Source organism: Platalea leucorodia (genome assembly GCF_965183815.1).
Source record: "Platalea leucorodia genome assembly, chromosome: 2".
NCBI classification, from domain to species: domain Eukaryota; kingdom Metazoa; phylum Chordata; class Aves; order Pelecaniformes; family Threskiornithidae; genus Platalea; species Platalea leucorodia.
Window position 1 is genome coordinate 128,039,528 of NC_138824.1, and position 20,028 is coordinate 128,059,555.

Sequence of the window (20,028 nt, forward strand, 5' to 3'; positions counted from 1 at the left end):
ACTGCAGGTTTGTTTTATTCTAAGGCTGTAATACCAGTGCAGCCATATATTACGTGGCATTTCAAAACTTCCATAGAACTTGGCAAAGAGTAACATTTGCATCCTGCTGCAAAGAGTAGAGCCCATTGCCATAATTTTAAATAAAAAATGGAAAGAAGTGTTTGCTGGTTTTCTTTAGGTGCTCCCATTTGTTTTAGTCTAAGAAATTTGTCATTTTCTCAGTTACGCTGTTGCTCTGGAGGCTTGTATGGAAACGTCACTGCCTACTGGTATGATTTCACAAGTTTATTTTCTTCTTTCTTGATTGGGAGATTATCCAGATCAGTGGAATTTGTGGGTGCAATGAAGAAGGAGTTGCCCCGTTGCAGTCTATGGGCTTTTGTCTTACAATCTGTGAATCAACGTGAGTCTCGTACTGGGGTTGGAAAGCTGAAGAGCGGGCTGGAAGCCAGGAGTTGGCTATTCATACTGCAGCTTTCAATCTTGGAAAATTGATCGGGTTGACAAACTCAATTGCATATTTGAAGGGACGCTAAGATCCTACTTCTTTGACAATAAGCCAGCTTGATCGTGGAGCCAAGTATTTCAGGATCAGAATGTGTCTGTATTTATGCATCTCTGGGAGGATGCAGATGGAGACATTTCTTTCAGGAGTGACTTGGAAATAAAAAAGGTCTTCTGCCTAAAACAGCCCCAGAGCCTTTGGCTGGAGCAAACTGGGGTAAGGGAATGACTGCTATTGCCAATAACTGTAAAGGGAGATGATGTCTGATGCATTTGGAAAGGTAGTCATCTTTCTGATCAGACTGAAGCAATTTCTCATTTTGTTGTTCAGATACAGCAGCCGTACAATAGTGCCTGGACTGGGAATGCTCCTTCGCTCCTTACCCTTCTTGCCATTTAACATGGTCAAGGCCAAAGCTGCTTTGTTCTTCTGCTGGAAGGACCAACACGCACCAATGAGACTTAAGAAACAGGCGTGCCCTTACCTGAAAGTCTAACGCACCCAGGGAGATGGTACCACCACCTCATGAATGTCGTGCGATGCACTCCTAGGTACGCGTTTGGTTGTGAGCTCATGCTTCTTCATCTGTTTACACCAAAGCAGTCAATTTTTTTTTTATTCCAAGATCTGTTTGCTTGCCGATGATACTGGTGCATTACTGGCATCATCCTTTTATTTCCTGTAGTGTCTGAAATGCAGTCTCCAATGGAAGAGTGTCCCTGCCCTCAGAAACGTGCAGTCTGAGTGTATCACAGCAACATGGCCACTGTACGGCCACTATATTTTTAGCCTCTTTCCCTCAATTTCAGAAGCAATCTGTTGCTTTGCCTTCTTTGGCAGTTACAGGAATCTGACCAAAAGTAGAAATACCGCAAAGAGACAGCAATACAATAGGAAAATACACAGATGCAAGGCTGGTATGAATCTTCCTGGCATGGACCTACTGTGAAGCCTTCTGACGGATCAGTGTCCCCAGTCCGAATTTGGCAGACAGGTCTAGGTGGCAAGGATAAAGCACTGTAACTCTGGCGCTTGCTGGGACTGGTTTCACTAGCTGATTTCTGAAGTGAGAAGGAAAGGGAGGTAAGGAGGAAAAGGGTGTCACCATCTTTTTTAATCAAAAAGTCAGCGAAGCCCTCTGTTGACACAGACTTTGGCTGATGGTCAAATAAGAGCAGAGGTGATTGCCCCTACCCTTTTTTCCCAAAAGAGCACAGGCTGGTTGATCATTAACAGTCAAGCTGATCGAGAAACCCACCACGGCTGTTTTGCCCTGTACAATCCTTGTACTTGTAGTGGACTAACAGGAAGATGGTTGAGGATCCGAAGAGAAAGCCGCTCGTTGTTCTTGCTGTCCTCTTGCTGCTCAGTTCAGTGCAAACAGGTAAGAAAAACATGAGTGCCTGGCAAGGGATTGAAGGTTTTACATAGAAGGATCTGAATTCGGTTCTCCCTAAACAACCTGTGTGTCAAGAGATCCTTGCTATAATCTAGCTAGGTGCCAGGAGAAAGGGTAGTGCAAGAATGGTCCTTTCTTCTCCCACGCTTTGATTCAATCAGTCTCAGCGATTTAATTCCACTAACCTGATTTAAAAGAATGATCTGGATTTATCCTGGAGTGTAAGGAAGTGGAAAAGGGACCACTTGACCTCTGGCACTGGCACCTCCTGCTTTGAGAGCTTAGCAAGTGTAATCTGCAGCAGCTGACAGAAAATAAACAGATGCCACACTTCCATTTCTTTCTTTAATTGTACTGTCAATGAAGCCGCTTTTGTGACCATCACTACAGTCCCACATCGCCTTCACAGCAGCGGACCTCCTGCCTTACCTTTACCGACGATCCCCCTCGTCTTCCACCATTTCTGACATGCACTGTGCTCGCCCTGAACCTGCCCTTTCTTGTTAAGCTGGCTCACGAGCTGTGGTTTTTCTGAACTGATCTCAGAGAACAGCTCTTTCTCTCTTGCCTTCAGTACACAGGAAGACCAAAATAAGCAACCGTGAGGGATAGTCACATCTCACAGCAGGGAATCTGAATATTGAATCTCACTTCCTTGTGCTGACCCTTAGGCCATGTTCAGCCTAGCTACTGTAAACTATCTTCTATGGGAACAGCCAGCAGTTACGAAGCTGGTTGTTGGATTTTTTATTTTTTTTATTTTTATTTTATTGTACATGCAGATTCAAGGCTGTTTCACTTCCTCCAGTCCAGAAAGGGAAGGTGCATGCATTGTCGTTGCAGCAGGATGCAACTACGCCAGTTAATGAAGTAACATTTTTTAGGTCAGAAGGGATCGTTTAATCAATTATTTGGCTTCCTGCTCATCGCAGGTTAATAAATTACACCTTCAGTCCTTTGGTAAATCCAACAATTTACCTTAGCCTTCCAAAATAGCAGCCAGTCCTCTGAAATGACAAAAGATGAAGAATCCAGCTCTTCTGTGGGTAACCTAGCTACACATACTGCTAGCCATATATACCTCTAAACTTCTGTGCTTGCTTTCTAGCCTAAAATTGCTCAGTTTTTTACTAGCTACAAGTTTTAGATTTTTTTTTTTTTTTGATGTCTGGAACAATGTGCCTTCCAGTAGCTGCCTTTTCCTTCCCATAAAGCATTTTCATCCAGTAAATGAATCAATCATGAAATTATCATTGACACATTTTGTCAGCAGCATTCTCGTATTCTGTCATCAGCATTCTCATATTTATTTCTGGATTTTTGATACAGTTGTCAATTAGACTTGTACCTTCTATTAAGCCTACCAGAATTTGAACAGAAATATCCCCATTCAGTGGTGACTACCTGTTGGCAACCATTTTTTTCAAGATCTAATGGCCAGCTCATAAATGTACTTAGTAACTGGCATGTGTGGCTGATTTGGAAAAAAAAAACCAACAGAATGTCATTCACGTCTCAGTAAAACAACCCTCAGAAGTCAAAGCTACCATGACATCCGCGGTTATCTTCCCCAGCCAGTGCTGGAATTCCATCAAAGGACAGAAACAACTTTATCAGATAAATAAAGCTTACAGAATAGGCTGATTTTAATTTATGTTCTATCCTTTTAATCTTTACCAATAGAAGCAAGATTGCTACCTTCATTTTCCTAATTAACTAGAATGAGCTTTTTTTTCCCATTGCACAGACACAGACTAAATGCGTTACTCACTCCCTCTCATTGCAGGGAATACAGGCAGACTCTCAGGGCATCACTGCACTGACTTCCAGAGGGCAAATTTCCTACGGGGCAGTAAACTTAAGGTCCAGTTTCTTCTATTCACCTCCTCAAGCCCCAGCTGCGGCGAGCTGATTTTAGCTGATGATAGCATCGAGAACTCCAGCTTCAACAGCAGCCTGGAAACCAAAATCATAATCCATGGTTTCAGGTGAGAGAAAGAAGAGCACTGCGACTAAGTTTTTCCTGGTAAATTAAACACTGCTGGGGCATTCCCAAGCACTGGGTGGGGCTGGCACAGAAACACCCTGCTCGTTTGACCTTCTTAGTCTCCCCAGCAGAGTGGCTGCATTGCAAAACACCTGCTAAGAACAAAGTCTGGAGTGCTCAGCCCCAGACTGGACCTGGGAATTGTCTGGGAGACCGTTGGTGGGCTGGGGCCAGAGGCACGGAAAATGGTGCTGACAACCCTCATTAGAAGTCTTTTCTTCAAGGTTCTTGTCCCTTTAAATTGTCCCCTTGGAGCTCATGTCCTGATTTCTCAACAGCCTGGATTAGTCAGCCATTTAGAAGCCCTGCCAGACACATTTTACTTCTATTCTTGAAATTGTAGGGATTTGAGCTGTTTTTTTTTTAAAGCTATCACCATTCTGCAAGCTTATTTTACTGTGCCATTTTTCAGCCAGGTGTGACCATATAACAATTATTTGTTTTGATGTGCAAAAGCCGGAATGGAAAGTGCATAGAAGAACCAGGATGAACCCACAGAAGCTGTTGCAGGGTCTTTTCAGAAAACCAACTGTTGACTTCATGGGGCATAGCACAGCCCCCACCAGGTGGTAGTAGGGGAATTGGGTAGGACACAGACTCCTCAGTTTTCCTTGAATTCTTGGGTATAGAATTTCTTTTTTAATTGTCAACAGATGAGGAAATGTAGGAGTCAAAGACTACATGATTTGACCAAGGACTTCCTGCCAGTTGGTAGCAGAGCAGGATCCAGGTGTTCCTGGTCAGATGGGCTCCGTGGTGGCTAACTGAAACACCACAGCAAGACTGAGATCTCAGCCTGAGCCCTGCAAATGTTATCTCATTCATTAAAATACCTGGTTCCCTTCTGAATCAGCCCATTCTGGAAAGTGTTACTACACGACAGCAAAGAAATGCCAGGTGTGGGTGTCTGGCACCAGAAAAAACTTTCAGTAACTGTCTGGCAGCCTCCTCTGAGACATGTGAAACTCCAGGACCAGTGGACAACATATTGGCATATGCCCTACTTTGGAAGACACCTAACGTACTTGTTTCTGATGACTCCACAGAGCTTTGGGTACCAAACCTTCCTGGATTGAAGGGCTTGTCCATGCCATACTGCACACAAGTCAGGTGAACGTGATCGCAGTAGACTGGGTCTATGGGTCTACAGGAGCCTATACCTCTGCAGTGGAAAATGCCACACGGCTGGCCCTCTCCATCTCACGATTCATCAGCAAGCTCCTGGTAAGCTACTGTGCATTTCCAGTGGGGGGAGCATGGCCAGAGAACATCATTCATGCAAACAATCCAGAGAACTGATCCCAACCTGCCGTCTCCAGGAGCTGGACAAGCAGGGTCTTTATTCCAGAGTGAGTGCTGTGTAGTGCTGAAGAGATTTCTGTCTTCCCTCTCTCTCAGTCCAGGCTTGAGCATGCCACTGTTTTTCTTCTTTCTTTCCTTGAGTTTTGACATTTTTGGAAAAACATCCCAGTTGTCAGCTGCCTCTCCAGCCTGGAACAAACCTGAAAGATGCCCTGGGTTTTCTCAGGTCCATGCTTCGCTGGACAGTCATTTTCTGCCCGGAAATTTTGTCTGGGGAGCTGGAGGGGTTGCGATTTGAGGCTATTTTATATTTGCTTTGGGCTTCAGAGATACTTCCCAGTAGCTGGAAATCCCCACATGTCCCAGTTCGCTTGTGCACAGCACAGCTGAACACCACTTATGCAATGAGGGTGATACATCTTTGGGTTAACCAGCTATGCATAAACTCTCCGTGAAACATTTTCACCGCAGACCCGCGCTGCACAGCCTGGGAGCTCCTGGGTATGCACTACGTTGTGCACAGTCACACATTTCTATCCAGAAATACGGCAACCCTTGGAGCCTCTGTGTCACTAGAAGGATGGGGGCTGGGGTGGAGGGGGAGAGGACTGTCACCCCTCATTGCTGATTAGGTGACACAGTGAACAAATGACTGAGCTGGACAGTGTCCCCACCACTCATTCCGTGTCTGTGCTGAGCTCTAGTCCAGCTGCTTAAGGACTTTTTCTGTCCAGCCTCTCCTGCAGCACACCACCACAGAAAACTATATTCTTTTCTCATAAGCCTCAGTACTGCTCCAGGATATGGCCTCATACATGTCAAAGTCAGGATTTTTCATCCTGCCCCCACGCTCTCGTGCACCATATGCTCTCCCATTGTACGGTACTGCGTCGTGCAGGCCAGCCTGCAGGCAGCTGAATTCCTGTGGATGGGGTCATCTCATGTCAGGTCTAAGTGGCTATGCTTTACCTGGCAGTTTAGCCCACGGATAAATCCTTACCCTGTGAAAATATGATCTTAAAATACTAATCAGGATATCGGTACAATGGTGGTATAAAAGTGAAAAAAAAATTTCCTCTGCTTTACTGAGAAAAAGATTATTCGCATGGTGAACGTGGGTCACTCTGCTGAGAGAGGGCAATTCAGTCTGAAGCAAGCGGTGGAAAGAGAAGCTACAGGCTATGTAGTTATGAACCAGAGCATCTGACCAACCTGGTTAGGGTTGGGTTTGCATCTGTGGACCTGAAGAAGGACTCTGAAAAACAGAAAGGGCAGTACCCATCATTCCTACATCTATTTGGTTCTCCATTGTACACCTCAGAAGCAATCCTATATTAGAAGAGCTACAGAGCTGCTGTGTGGGCTGGGACAAGGTATTTCACCTTTTTGCTACAGAAACATTGATTTGTATTATCATCAATCTGCAGGCCCTGGGAGTCTCAGGGACATCCATCCACATCATTGGGGTAAGCCTCGGTGCGCATGTCGGAGGCCTGGTGGGGCACTTCCATGGCGGTCAGCTGGGACGGATAACAGGTATCCTAAAACTGAGTCTTGGGTCTTGCTCTTCAAGGAAGAGGGTGAAAGAGCAAGGAAGGGGAGTCATCCATAGTGGTCTTTTAATTGTATAAGGGCTCATCCAAGCTTATGGGCTTCTTCCTAGCTTCAGAAGAGCCTGACAATGCCTTTCCAGCCATCAGTCCCCTCCACACCACCAAAAGAATGCATATATTTGCAAAAGCGTCCTTCCGCCTCTGCTCCGCTCTTCAAATTGGTGGCAGCTTAAAAGAATACAAGGCCTCGTGTCTAATGAAAACTCACAACACCCACATGGTTTGCTTCCACTTTATAGCATGTTTACCTCTGTGGTTCTTAAAATTGAAGCCACAATGCATGTCGTTGTGGGGGAGCAGCAAGAGTGAGCTGCCCTGCAGGAAAATGTGAGCTGAGAGCCAAGGGGACAGCAAGGTAGGCAGGGGCAGTGGCTTTCACTGACAAGGCATACAGTCCTACCGTATCTGGGCAAGAAGAGAAGGAACCAGGGTCATCCACAGCCCAGTGACGACCAGGCAAGTCTGTAGTGATGAGGCAAGCCCAAGGTCGAGCCAAGAAGTCAAGTCAGCAAGATAAAAGTAGGAACAGCAAGACAAAGGGCTGGGCATGGCATCCCTACAACACAGCTCAGGCAAGGACCAAAGCCAAGAGCCCAAGCCAACGTTGGGAGGCCCCAGATGAGTCTTCTTGCTGTTCTCTCTCACAAGTCAGCTGTTTTCACAGTAAACTGGTCTAAGGCCACCCAGTTGTACCAAATCAGAGCTGACCTTAAACACAGAGAGCCAGACTCCTGGGTGTGAGGAAGAGGTTACAGTGTGGGAATTACAGAGAAAGACGGTTTGAGGCTGATCATGGCATTTGGTTCACTCAGCGCCTTGTCAGCCTTTAGGTATGGAGTGTGAATAGAGTCACAGAATGATTTAGTTAAGAAGGGGCCTTGGAAGGTCTCTAGTCCACCCCCCACACACTCAAAGCAGGCCTGCCTTCTAAGTCAGATCAGGTTGTTGAGGGTCTTGTCAAGTTCTGGGAATCCCAGGGGTGGAAATTCATTTTGACAGGAGGGAAAAATGCCACCAAGAAGGAACAAACATAAAGGCTCCAGTAGAGTGACCACAGCTCCCAGTCTGCCTCAGCCCATGCTGGTCTGTCTCAGAGAGGTGTCCTCAAGGAGGGTCTCACTGCACACTCAGCAGGGCAGTCCAGAGAAACCTTGGTTCAGCCTTCACATGTCACAGCTACCCATACTGCATGAAATACAAGCATTTCTTAACAGGAGCTGGGTTTAACACCGGGCCCTTTTTTAAGCTGTGAATCCAAGTTTACATTAGGAGGGACTTGGAGTAACCACTCTCCTGCACCAGGATTTTATGATCAGCAACATCTTCAGCTGAGCAGAAGCAGGCACTTTCCTAGTAAACCATGGTAATTAACTTCAGAGTCAGAGTCTCCTCCCCTTTATGTTGTCTACATGTAATAAAAGCTCTGTAGGTTTATTTATTCCATTAATTTTTAACTCTGCTAGAAGACAACCCTTTTTCTACACTCCTGATTGTCCTATGATTTCATAGGCACACTGGGCATTGCGGGTTCCAGTTCAGATTACGAGCCTGAAGACAGGTGGAATTAGACCCAAGATATGTCTGATCTCATCTCCTGCCTCCTCACACGCATGCATACACGCACAGAGGAATGCGATCCCAGAGCCATAATTTGCTGAAGTGTTTTCAGTCGCCTAAAAAGAGCTGTGGGGCGAGTGAGTCTTGGAGATCAGAGCACAGCCTTTATTTTTGTGAAGCGAGTTTCTTTAACCCATGCCTGTTCCTGTGGCTATCTCCCTGTGCAGGAAAGCAAATGGTACAGGAACTGGAATGAACAGCCCATATTCAAAATTGCTGAAGAGCAATTTGTTTCAGTACTTGCAGAGAAAATGAAAAAGCCTGAAGGAATTCCGTTGCATACAGTATAGCTTCAGTGAATAGTTTTCTTAGCCGCTGAGGATGTACACCTCAATGGAGTTTATGCAGCTTGTGCTTGGAGGAGGTAGGCATAGAGAACAGAGGATAGAAACGTGCTTGCCACGGAGCTGTGCTAGAATTGACTGCGGCTCGTATTAGGTGTTTCTCCCTCCTCACGAAGAACTTTAAGCTATACCAAATAACACTTTTCAGTATCTCTTACCGCCTTTAACTAGAACGTGGTCTGTAGAAGTGGGTGGGGAACCTCTCGGCTTTTTGTATGTGTGAAGATTAAAGAACACTGAAGAAAAATTAAAGCAGTAAATTCCTCTGACCGCTGGTCCCACTATTAGCTTTTATTTATAGAAAGAATAGAATTTTTTTTCTTCTTTCCCTTTTCCTCCTTCCCTCCCCCCTCACAAATGCAGACACGTCCGTTTGTATATTGTTGATATTGCCTTCTCCATAGGGAATTAATGGGACTGAGTCCAAGGCAGTGCAACTGGCCAGCTCTGAGGCTAAGTGGCACATGGAGCAGAGCTGCTTCTTAAACTATTGTTGTTGCCTGGGGAGTGAAAAACAATCTTGTGAGATTACTTTTCTACGAAAAGTGAACAGGATAAACTTCAGCCAGAACAAAAAAAAAAAAGATCTTTAACCTGTTCCTTGGTATTGCCAAGGATAATTTTCTGTATTCCTTTGACTCCCCAGAAGTTGCTTTAGGAGCAAGTTTTAGGCAAAAATGTAGATGGCTGCTTAAGGACTCGATTTTATTTGTGGGGAGAGGGCTCAGAAGCCTCTTTGTTTTAAGGATGTTTGATAGTATCAAACCTTTGTGATGCTTGGATTGGTTAATGCCTGGGATGCTGAATTCATCACCTAACTGATGATCTTCAGTGGCATTTCTCAAACTGTACAGATGACAGTACAATTGGGGAAGGTGTTACGAGTTTGATTCTCTTTCACTGAAAATCCAAAAGACACTCTGCACCCACTCTGTCAGAGCTATTTGTAGCTCAGTCATGGCTTTACAGCCTAGAAACTTGAGGTACAAGACTGCTAAAAAGGGGAGCAGAACAGTGGACAACAAGGTAAGGAAGCTGTAGTGGAAGACAGTGGAGGCAGAAGCCATTCTGGAGCATAATCAGTGCAACCTGGGATTTATCGCTTCTGCCTAGCAACATTTTTAAAGTTTTGGATAACATAACTGGTCCAGAAATAAGAAAGAGAGGGGCTGAAGAGCACTTGTTGTTGAGGCGTTTGGTTTTGTTACAGGCCTGGATCCCGCAGGCCCTAAGTATACCAGAGCCAGCCCTGAGGAACGCCTGGATCCTGGGGATGCCCTCTTCGTGGAAGCCATTCATACCGATGCTGACAGTAAGCTGGCTTCCATCTTCTTTGGCCCGTGCTTCTGTTCCTCCTGCCGTCATTATTGCTAAGGAGTGTGTAGGTCATTGTCCCTTTTTTGCCAGATTACCATGAGTTCAGGTTCACTCTGAGGAAATTTCTTGATTAGGTAGGCTTTAACGATGGATTCATTGGCAGATATCCACTCCCCAGAGCACTTCAAGCAACAGATAGGTGGAGATTAGACAGAGGGCAATCTTCCAGCAAATATTACTTCCTTAACCCTGCCACAGAAGAGTGAGTTTATGCAGAACCAGCTCAGCATGGCTTTTACCGCCTGGAAGGAATTTACATGTCTAGTCTCACTTTGTTTTTTCCCACCTGATGTAAGAAAGGTGCCACTGCAAGTGCCGGCGGAAAGTAACAGAGTCAAACCAACAGCTGGTGCAACAACAGGGTAACTTTTCTAAAGCACTTAGGGCCTACGTAGGCAGAATATGTGGTGAAGAATAACGTGGTGCCTTTGAGTCACACCTCTTGCCTGGAGATCACAAAAATCCCTACCAACATAACTCTCAATCATGCCTCATAGTCCCCCATTAAGGTTGTGGTCCGTTTTGTTCTCCTTTGCACAGAATCAAGAATGTGAGTCACGGAGGTGGTGATTAAGCCGCAGTTCCCAGTTATTTTGATGGCAGGGCCCGGAGCACCCTCTGCTCCGTGCAGCAAACCTGCACAATGCAGGCGCGTAGGAACAGGAAACCTGTCCTTGCCGTCTCCAGCGCTGGAGCTGGGTCCAGCACTACTTATGTTCAACCAGTTATTGGGGCCTGTCATACACCATGTAGGGTGAAGCCTATAGAAGAGCCAAGTGTAAGAATGAAGTGGCATTTCACCTCCTTTCAGATTTCGGGATCCGGATTCCTGTAGGCCATATCGATTATTTCGTCAATGGAGGCAAAGATCAGCCAGGATGCCCCCGATTCATCTCCTCAGGTGAGAACACTCTGTGGCCAAGCAAAGGGCTTTCATGGCCATTTAGCAGCCTGTGAAAACGCTGTTTGGCAACCAGCTCCTGCTACAAACAGGGCAGACATCAAAGCGAGACAACGTGTTCATAAAGATGCATGGCAGCAGACATTCGTGGCCCACATCTTCTCTCATCAGTACAACAAGCAGCTGAGATTGAAATCTCATACAGGTCAAGTGTCTTGGCAGCACCGCTGCCGAGAGATGTGATTTTGGTGATTCTTCTGTGTGAGCCAAAACCCTAGCATCAGTAGAGTTCGTATCAACAAAGAAAACTTTTTTGCTAGGAAGACTCTTAGGTACTACTAGCAAAAGCTGCTTTTTGTTTTCATGCTGCAAGCTGTGTCTATACTTAGAGAGATAGCTTGTATGATTACTGCCCTACTGAGAATAGGACTTTACACTGTAAATAGTGTGGATAAATATTCAAATATATTCTGGGTGAACCAGCTGCATTGAGAATCAGGTTACAGGGGACTCTGATGGTACCTCACTTCCCATAGCTGGGCTCACAGTGCAGGTGGGAGTCAAAGCTATTGTACCCCCTTGCAGAGTGCGTGGGGCCTCATCGATGGTACGCTGATGGAGACATGGCAGCCCCGTGGTCCCCCTCTTCTGAGGGACTCTGTTAGTCTGGGAGATACACTTCTAACTTCCTGCGTAACTTCTCTTGCAGTGGGATCTGGGCTTGTCATCACAGAGATGCTCTGCAAAATGTTATTAATGGGGAAGGGGAACACTGCAGAATCAGTAAAAGTGTTTCTTGACTCTCAGTTGCTTGGGAACATGCAAAGAGGCTGAAGCCAACAGAAAGGCTCATGGCTGCTTTTCTCTGGGTGCATTGTTTCTTGCAGGCTATAAGTATTTGATCTGTGATCACATGAGGGCAGTGCATCTCTATGTCAGTGCCTTGAAACATTCCTGTCCGATCATGGCGTTCCCCTGCGCAAGTCATCAAGATTTTTTAAACGGTCATTGCCTGGATTGCGTTGACCCCTTCCTGTTCTCCTGTCCCAGAATAGGTACGGTACCAGCATGACACCTTCCTGGAGCAGATGACTATACATTCCTGACGGGTGCCAGTGCAGAGCACAGTACGCGGTTCAGATTTCTCTGAGCAGGATTTGCTTTGGATCTCTTTGGGGATAGTGAGAAGCTGTTTCGTTTTCAGGTTTCTATAGAGACACTCTAAAAGCTCATCTATTGCCCGAGGTAGAACACCAACATCTTGAACATTTCGGATCTTTAAACATGTCATAGGGCCCACAAATGTCAGTCTCCAGAATCACCTGCCCACAAGTGGGCAATTAGCTCAAAAAGTGTCTTGTTTAGAGAAGCAGCTGGAAATTTTCGCCCAAGCCTGAAGTCCCATTCTTCTACAAACCACTCACTGCTGCTGTGTCACCTCCTTCTCATAAATTCCTGCCATGGCCACCCCAAAGATGAACCGCCCCTGGACTGGGAGAAGGTAATAGTTGCCTCTTATAGGCTTCTGAAACTGGGCTGTGGCACGAGGAGAGGAAGTGTTTTCTAGTGCTATTTGCGGTCTGGTACCAGATGAATATAAAGAGAGGTCTCTCTGGGCATAGGTGCTTTCAGATCAGCCACCCCTTCCCCATCTCACCAAGCCACGTTGTCAGCTAGTCAGTCATGCAGGCCTCAAGTTATGGTGGCCTTCTCACTTGACCAAGAAATTCAGTTTCCCAGCACCTTGTGTTTGTATTGTCATTTACATCTGCACTAAGTTTCCTGACTTGGTAGTCTTTAGTCTTGCTCATTTTGCTAACACAGAGGAATGAAACAAAGCCTCCATGAGGTGCTCTGATGATGATTACCGGGGGTAGCCAGAATAGGTTTTCTGAGGAAATGTTAACCTGTCGAACAGACACTACAAGCCTGTACTTGCTCTGATTTGCACTGGTACAAAAAAGGGTCTGTCCTCTGAGACAGCGGAGCTGGGCGGGGTGAGTGGAGGTGAATCAGGACCAATTCTATTTCTTTTCTGGGTCATTCACGGCTTTCCCTGCACTGGCTTTATTTCCCCCTGCAGGCCTGCTGGAGCAGGCAGGTGTCAACATGGGAAAGCTGCCCAAGGAAGTGAAAGTTTATTTAATGACCAGTCCCTCAGCCCCATTCTGTGGTAAGTAGAAATGACAAAAAATGAGTCAGAAGGGTGTTGACCAAATGAGGCAGATCCTTCAGGGAGGCCAGGTAGTTACAACCCACCATCCCCATCCGAATCAGCTGCTGTGTCTCAGATGGTCTGAGACACACAGCTGAAGAGCAATAACCTTGCACATCTCCCCCATAAAGCCCTTTCCAATGGGTTTATTAGTGTGGACACAGCCCTGGATTAAGACAACCAGCTGGCTTCAGGACTGAAGTAAAGGGCAGTGAAAATGCCTGTCTGTTTACACTGGACTATGCAGACCTGCCCACTTGGCCTCTCACACCACAGAGACTAGTTTCTTTCTTATGTCTTTAATCTTCTTTCTGCTGGTGGGGCCAGGGAATGAATGCTAGGGGCCTTCTTTTGGCAGGGGTAGGTCCAACTGATAGTACCTGCCCTCACTCACACATCCTTTGCCTCTTGCTCAGTCCATCACAGCCTGGTTGAGTTCCACTTGCAGAAGAGAAGAAACACAGTCACCAGCATTGAGATCACTTTCTGCAGCAACAGCACCGAGGACACAGCGAAGATCACCATGTGAGTGGCAGTACATGCTTCTGGCCCATTTTATCCCAGCTCCGTGTGTAAGGATGTTCATACCAATCCGGGAAAGGCATAACGATAGCTTATCTCCCTGAGTGCAGTCACTGTGTGATGAACCACAGCTTTTCTTCTTGAGTCCCTCCACATTTACCTTAAATCCTCCCAAGAATCAGGCATGTGCTACCATTACTGGGTAACCCTGGCTAGGTCCACCTCGTCCCTGAGTGCACAAAGCAGTAGGTATACTCTGGGATCCCCAGATTTGTATACTTTTGTGTTGCTGTGCTGGTTCCTTTTCTACACCATACCCTTGCCTGGTGCCAATTCAAACCACAATCGCTGTCAGATAGTTACTAGCTCTACTCTGCCAGACAGAGATGGCTAGAGCAAGACTCCATCCACCAGAGGTTCCAGACTGATGGACTTGGTGGCTTAGACATTTCTCTTGATGCCCAATAGGACAACAGTTGCAAAGAGGAGACAAGTGCATCTCTGCACAGTCAGAAATGTGTTCAGTAGCTTGTTGCCACTGCAGGAATGCAGCAAAGCTCTCAGGCTCCCTTTGCAGGGAAAAGTCCAGGGAGCAGGTGACCAAGACCACACGTGCAGACAGACAGATCTCTCTTGAAAGCACCACCCTCCTCCAAACTGTATCTGAATTAAAGAACCAGACTCAGACTCCTGTTCCACAGCTCTTGCCTCAGGGAGATCTCCCCACCACAGAGAAGTTCCCCAAAAGAAGTCTTCCTCATTTCTTCCTACACCCTCCTGCCCACTGCCATGGGCTGGCAACCACAGTGTAGACAAGCGGCTATCACATGCTGCTGGCTGCCTCGGGAAACAGGAGAACAGTCTGCTAAGGAGCCCCAGCCAGCTCTCCTGGGATCAGAGGGGTTCCAGCCCTGGCTCCCACAGAGTCCTAAGCTAAAACATTGTGACCTGAAGCTAACTGTGTTGCTGCTTCAGTCCTGGGCACCAGGAGGTAGACATGAGAACCAGGGAAGGGAAAGCCACGCTCCAGGGTGCTTCCAGCATGACATAGCTGCTCGGTGACAGATTTCCAGCCAGGAACTGCAATTTGGAGTTTATACTCCAGCCTGGTGGAGCTCAGTCTGTTCGACCCCTCCCCGGCTTGGAAGCCAAATCTGCCTTTCCCAAAAATGCAGGAGGGAGGAAATTGTAATGCCCAGGTCAAGGCAGGACCCGTGATTTGCTCAGGAAGAAATGCAGCACTCCCTTTTGCAGTGTCGGACACAGGGTTTGATAGGTGCCCAGCAAGAGGCATGTGAGCACTGGCGGGAAAGGCTGCCTGGGGAAGTGAGACAGGCAGGCAATCCCGAGGCTTTGCTGTACCCTCAAGTTTTAATGAGTTATAGCAGGGTAACCTATCCAGAGATACCCTTACCCTGGGAGAACAGCAGCTGTGTTTTATTTAAGTGCCTTCCTAAGAAGCATAAGGCTAAACCGAAAAATTGGCTTACAGCAATAAATCTACAGATTTGAGAGTATAAAATTGAAGATATCCCTTTTAATTCACACTGTAGCAAAGAGCAAAGAAACTTCCCCGCTCTAGGAAAAGCTCAACCCTACAGCGCAGTCAAGCTCAGCGTGTCGAACGGGCATCTAAACATCCATTCTCACATCGCAGTTCAGACAGTGATCGATCGCTGACTGACTTCAGGTGATCTGACGTGCATGTCATCCTGCAGTTCCCCAGAAGTGCACAGGGACTTGGGAGTGTTCAGCCAGTCTCATCCCTTCAGCAAGTGACTCGCACGGTTGTGTCTTGCCTCACGTCGCCCTTCTCTTCTCCTCTCCCAAACATCAATTCCAGTCTCACTCCTCGGGTTGCCGTTACCCCACACGTTGCTCAGAGAGCCCCAAGAGACATGTCCCCAAGCCCCATAGCTGCCATGTGGCTGGCAGAGTAAGGAGCTTGTTACACAGCACACTTCCCAGCTGCACTGCCATTGCTTACACATCACACGACATCATCCCCCATATCCAAGCAAACATACTTCTGAAGCCAGCCAAGAGTCCTACATTCATCTGATGTATGGCCCAAATACATTGGACATTTGGTTGGACCAAATGTCAGTCCCAGGAATGACTTTCTTCAACCTGCTTAACCTTACTGTGTTCCTGTCTCCTAGGGCAGGGCTGGATCCTGCCCATGGACATTATGCAGTAGCGAGATGGCCTCCTCTCTGTTTTCCATTTGCTATCCATTATTCACCTTTATAACCACAATTTCATGATGCTTCCTATTTTTGGCAGCTTCAAGCCAGACACAGAAAACCTCCAGCATCTACCACTTCAGTCTAAGGGAGGGATGGGCGGTACTGGTTTGGGTTGGCCACTCTGGCCTAGGAGGATGCTGAGTGCAGCTCTCAGCCTGCTCCTGGGAGCAGCTTTGGTTAGCAGAATTGTAGGTGCTTCCTGACCCTTTTGTCACCTCTCCCCTTTCCCTACCATCACGTTTCTGATCAGGCAGTTGCCCAGGTGCTTCTGGGATTGCGCTGAGTCAGCTACATACATATTCTTCATGAGCACAAGGAAATCAATGATCTTGGGCTCTTAGAGGTGCCAAGTAGATCATAGAATCATAGAATTGTTTAGGTTGGAAAAGACCAAAGATCATCAAGTCCAACCGTTAACCCAGCACTGCCAAGCCCACCACTAAACCATGTCCCTAAGCACCACGTCTACCCGGCTTTTAAATACCTCCAGGGATGGGGACTCAACCCCTGCCCTGGGCAGCCTGGGCCAGGGCCTGACAGCCCTTTTGGTGAAGAATTTTTTCCTAATATCCAACCTAAACCTCCCCTGGCGCAGCTTGAGGCCGTTTCCTCTTTTTCTATTGCTTGTTACTGGGGAGAAGAGACCGACCCCCACCTGGCTCCAGCCTCCTTTCAGGCTGTTGTAGAGAGCGATGAGGGCTCCCCTCAGCCTCCTCTTCCCCAGGCTGAGCCCCCCCAGCTCCCTCAGCCGCTCCTCACAGGACTTGTTCTCTAGACCCTTGATCTAGAGATCTAGATCAAGCATAAGAAGGCCCACTGGATGGACTCCACAGCAGGGAGGTGGCCCACCTACGTAAAATGGCTGGGCAGCACCCCTTCGTAGCACACGACCAACGAGGCTCTGATCATTGGCTGTTTACCCAACCTCTGGTATTTCTCAGTTCACGTTACCTAGGTAAGAGCATGGGGACAGACAAATGTCTCTCTAACCAAGCATGCCACCTTCCACATGGTCAAAAGCAAATATGTAGAGAAGAGTATAAAAAAACACGGTGTAAGCCTGTAGCAATACTTCCCCCAAATAGTTTCCCAGTGTCTGACTAATTACATCTCAGGGACTTTCAGAGCCAAAGGTGAGATCTTTGTCCCTATTAGCTCCCAGTGCTTTTGTCTTCCACGAACTTGTCCAGTCCCCCTCTCATGACTTGTACAGTCATGTAAACTTTCTAGCATCCACAACATCCCACAGCAAGGATTTTAACAGCTTAAAAGGAGTGGTACTCTGTGCAGTGTGCCATCTTTTCGAGCCTCCCACCTGTCAGCTTTCTTTGATGACCCCTAGTTCCTGCACTGGAAGAAATGGTGAACAACCGGTCCCTATCCATGCCATTCGTGATTTCATAGATGTTGACCTTATCTACCACTTACCTCTCTGTAGCAATCTGAGAAGTGTTTCAATCTATATGCAATAGCAAGAAGAGTTGTTGTAATTGTGTGATGGAAGGAAGGATATTTGTACAGAGATTTTCCTGACTTTAGAGATAAAACATGGAGAGACAGTCAATAAGACTCTCATGCAATGCCCTGTTTTGACAGATGAGTCTTCTCACTCCATTTTAGTATGTGAGGGCTTCACGATAGTAGCCCAGGTTCCTCCAGTGTTTCAACGCATCTGCATACAGCCTGCATCTGCAGGTTGATTGAACGTTCTCCCTCACATCTCTCACCCTGCCTTGCAGACCTAAGCACCAGGAGGTGGGCAAACAGCTGCTGGCCCACAGACTTCCCCTCTGCCAGATAAACAGCGTGACACTGAAGTATCTCTCCAAGAATCACTTTTGGAGGAAGGATGAGTCATCCATCGTCGGCAAGTTCTGTGCAGCCCCGCTGCCTCTTGATAGCAAGTAAGTCACAGGAACATCTTATGGGGATCCACTGAGCCTGTGGATGCAGCCTGTGGTTTGAAACAGTGCATTCTCTCTCCTGTTTAGATAAACATGTAAAAAGGTCTCTCCCATCCCCTCTGTGTCCCTAGGTAAATCATTTTCTACCTGAGAGAAAAACTTCCAAGGTGGTTTTCTAGGAGTTTTCTGTGATTCTTCCCTCAGGATAAAAGGGTTGTGCCATGGAAGGAGAACGGCTGCAACTCACATCACCTTGTGACCTAAGTCACAAACCATGGCAAAAGCTTGTACTAACTGGAATTTGTTCCTTTTGTCCTTGCTTGCTCTCTCCATCTTCCCCCTGTTTACAACAGGTCCCCATTTGAAACATGACAGACACACATTTTTCAGGATGAGGCAACAGAAGACCAGTAATACATTTCTGCCTCTTATACTGCACAAGTTTATAAAGCATTAAGGCTAAAGACAACCACTTGGGCATTTTGTGGGCCAGGCATTGTAGCATATATGCCTTCAGCCATAATTACCTTACCCAGAGCAGAAGCAGCCAAGTGCTTCTCGTTCCGAGAGAGATAATGGTCTTCTCCATAATACAATATTCGTGCCAGAGTTCTTGCAGGCAGGGAAAAATAGCTGTGTCTATACTGACACCTTAAACTCTGTCCACATTGCTTCTGAGTTGACTCTTATGCTGGCTCCAGGCTGAAGCAAGTTAGTGGGTACTCCAAAGCAGGGAAAACCAGACGCAGAAGGGAGATTGGGCTCACATCCAAATTCTCTTCTGATGGGCAGTAAGGAGACTCGAGCACAAGGCAGTAAAAATATATCTAGCACGCCCAGATAAGGAAAAAAAGAGGCGTTCCTATGTAAATACCAGGCACTCCCTTCAGCATAAGGAGTATTGCGTAGTAGCATGCTTCGCAGAGCAAAGCACTCCAAAGTTGCGATGGATGTGCAGATACGTGGCTTTTTATCACTTATGAATGGGACAGCGTGGCACGTTGCCTTAAAGGTGTGCTAACCTGCACCCCTGCAAGCGCTGGACTTGGCTGTGGTTCAGGTAGAAAGCTGTAGAGTCGCACAGGTTCGCAACTACACTGTTATCACTAAACTGGGAGCACTCAGAGCAACAGTGGTACTGCTAGGAGGAGGCGGTGGAAAGGTAAAGGGCACAACCCCATACGCACCCCTCCGGACAATTCATCCCAGCCAGGGCACAGCACCCCGTTCATCATACCCTTGCAAAGCAGCACGAGGTCCACCTGCAGCTTGCTTGCCTCTGCGTTAGGATAGCAACCTCCGCCTGTTAACGCACAGCCTGACTTCCCTGTGCTCTTCCCGCAGCAGGACAATGTTGTGCCTGCCCTGGAACCTCACCCTCCCCGGCAACACAGACATCTCCTACAAGCTGCCCACTGCTTGTGCCTAGCACTGCCTTTGGAGCACACAGGCATACCCAAAACCAGAAAGGAGCCCTAAACCTATTGCTGCGCTCTGCTCACGGATGATACTTCCACCATAAACCTGGATGTGGATTTTGTACTTCCTGCACTAGGCACAGGATGTCAAGGAAAAGAGGTGTGAGCAGATCGGTGAGTACAAGGGTGACTGGTTACATCAAGACCTCTCAGTTAAAAAACTGGATTGGGACTTTTATCCTACGGATTCTGTACCCGGCTCTGAAAGTGAGACAGGCAAGTCATTTAATCTCAGCGTTCGGATTTGTATGAAGAAGAAGATAATATCACTCTTCCTACAACAGGAGTATTGGGATGATTCATTTGTGGTTTATATTAAAGTGTCCTGAGAACTTCATATTAAAGATGAGAAGTATTATTTTTCCTTATCAAGGGGAAACTGTGTGGTTCAGGTTTGGCACAGGAAGGAGTCATTCTTGGCCAACGCTCCAATGGGAAACTCACTAGTCCTACCTACAAGACGCTTTCAGAGTAAGACCCTCTTGATTCATGTTAGTGCTCCTGCTAAATAATCAGAATGAATCTCCTTGCCAGGACAGGCCTGGAGCAGCTCTT

At 46.9% G+C, this 20,028-nt stretch overlaps 1 protein-coding gene across 1 annotated transcript; it reads left to right on the forward strand.

The window, feature by feature from the left end:
• Positions 1-1,813: 1,813 nt before the first annotated feature.
• Positions 1,814-19,424, forward strand: PLA1A (phospholipase A1 member A; the record flags this gene model as incomplete). The annotated part of the gene is made up of 11 exons (XM_082334856.1): positions 1,814-1,889; positions 3,691-3,892; positions 4,998-5,175; positions 6,681-6,789; positions 10,038-10,139; positions 11,016-11,105; positions 11,993-12,160; positions 13,189-13,278; positions 13,737-13,845; positions 17,831-17,995; positions 19,340-19,424. Exons 1-11 carry the CDS (start codon positions 1,817-1,819, stop codon positions 19,422-19,424), a joined length of 1,371 nt encoding a protein of 456 aa, XP_082190982.1. The 5' UTR covers positions 1,814-1,816.
• Between the last annotated feature and the right edge of the window lie 604 nt (positions 19,425-20,028).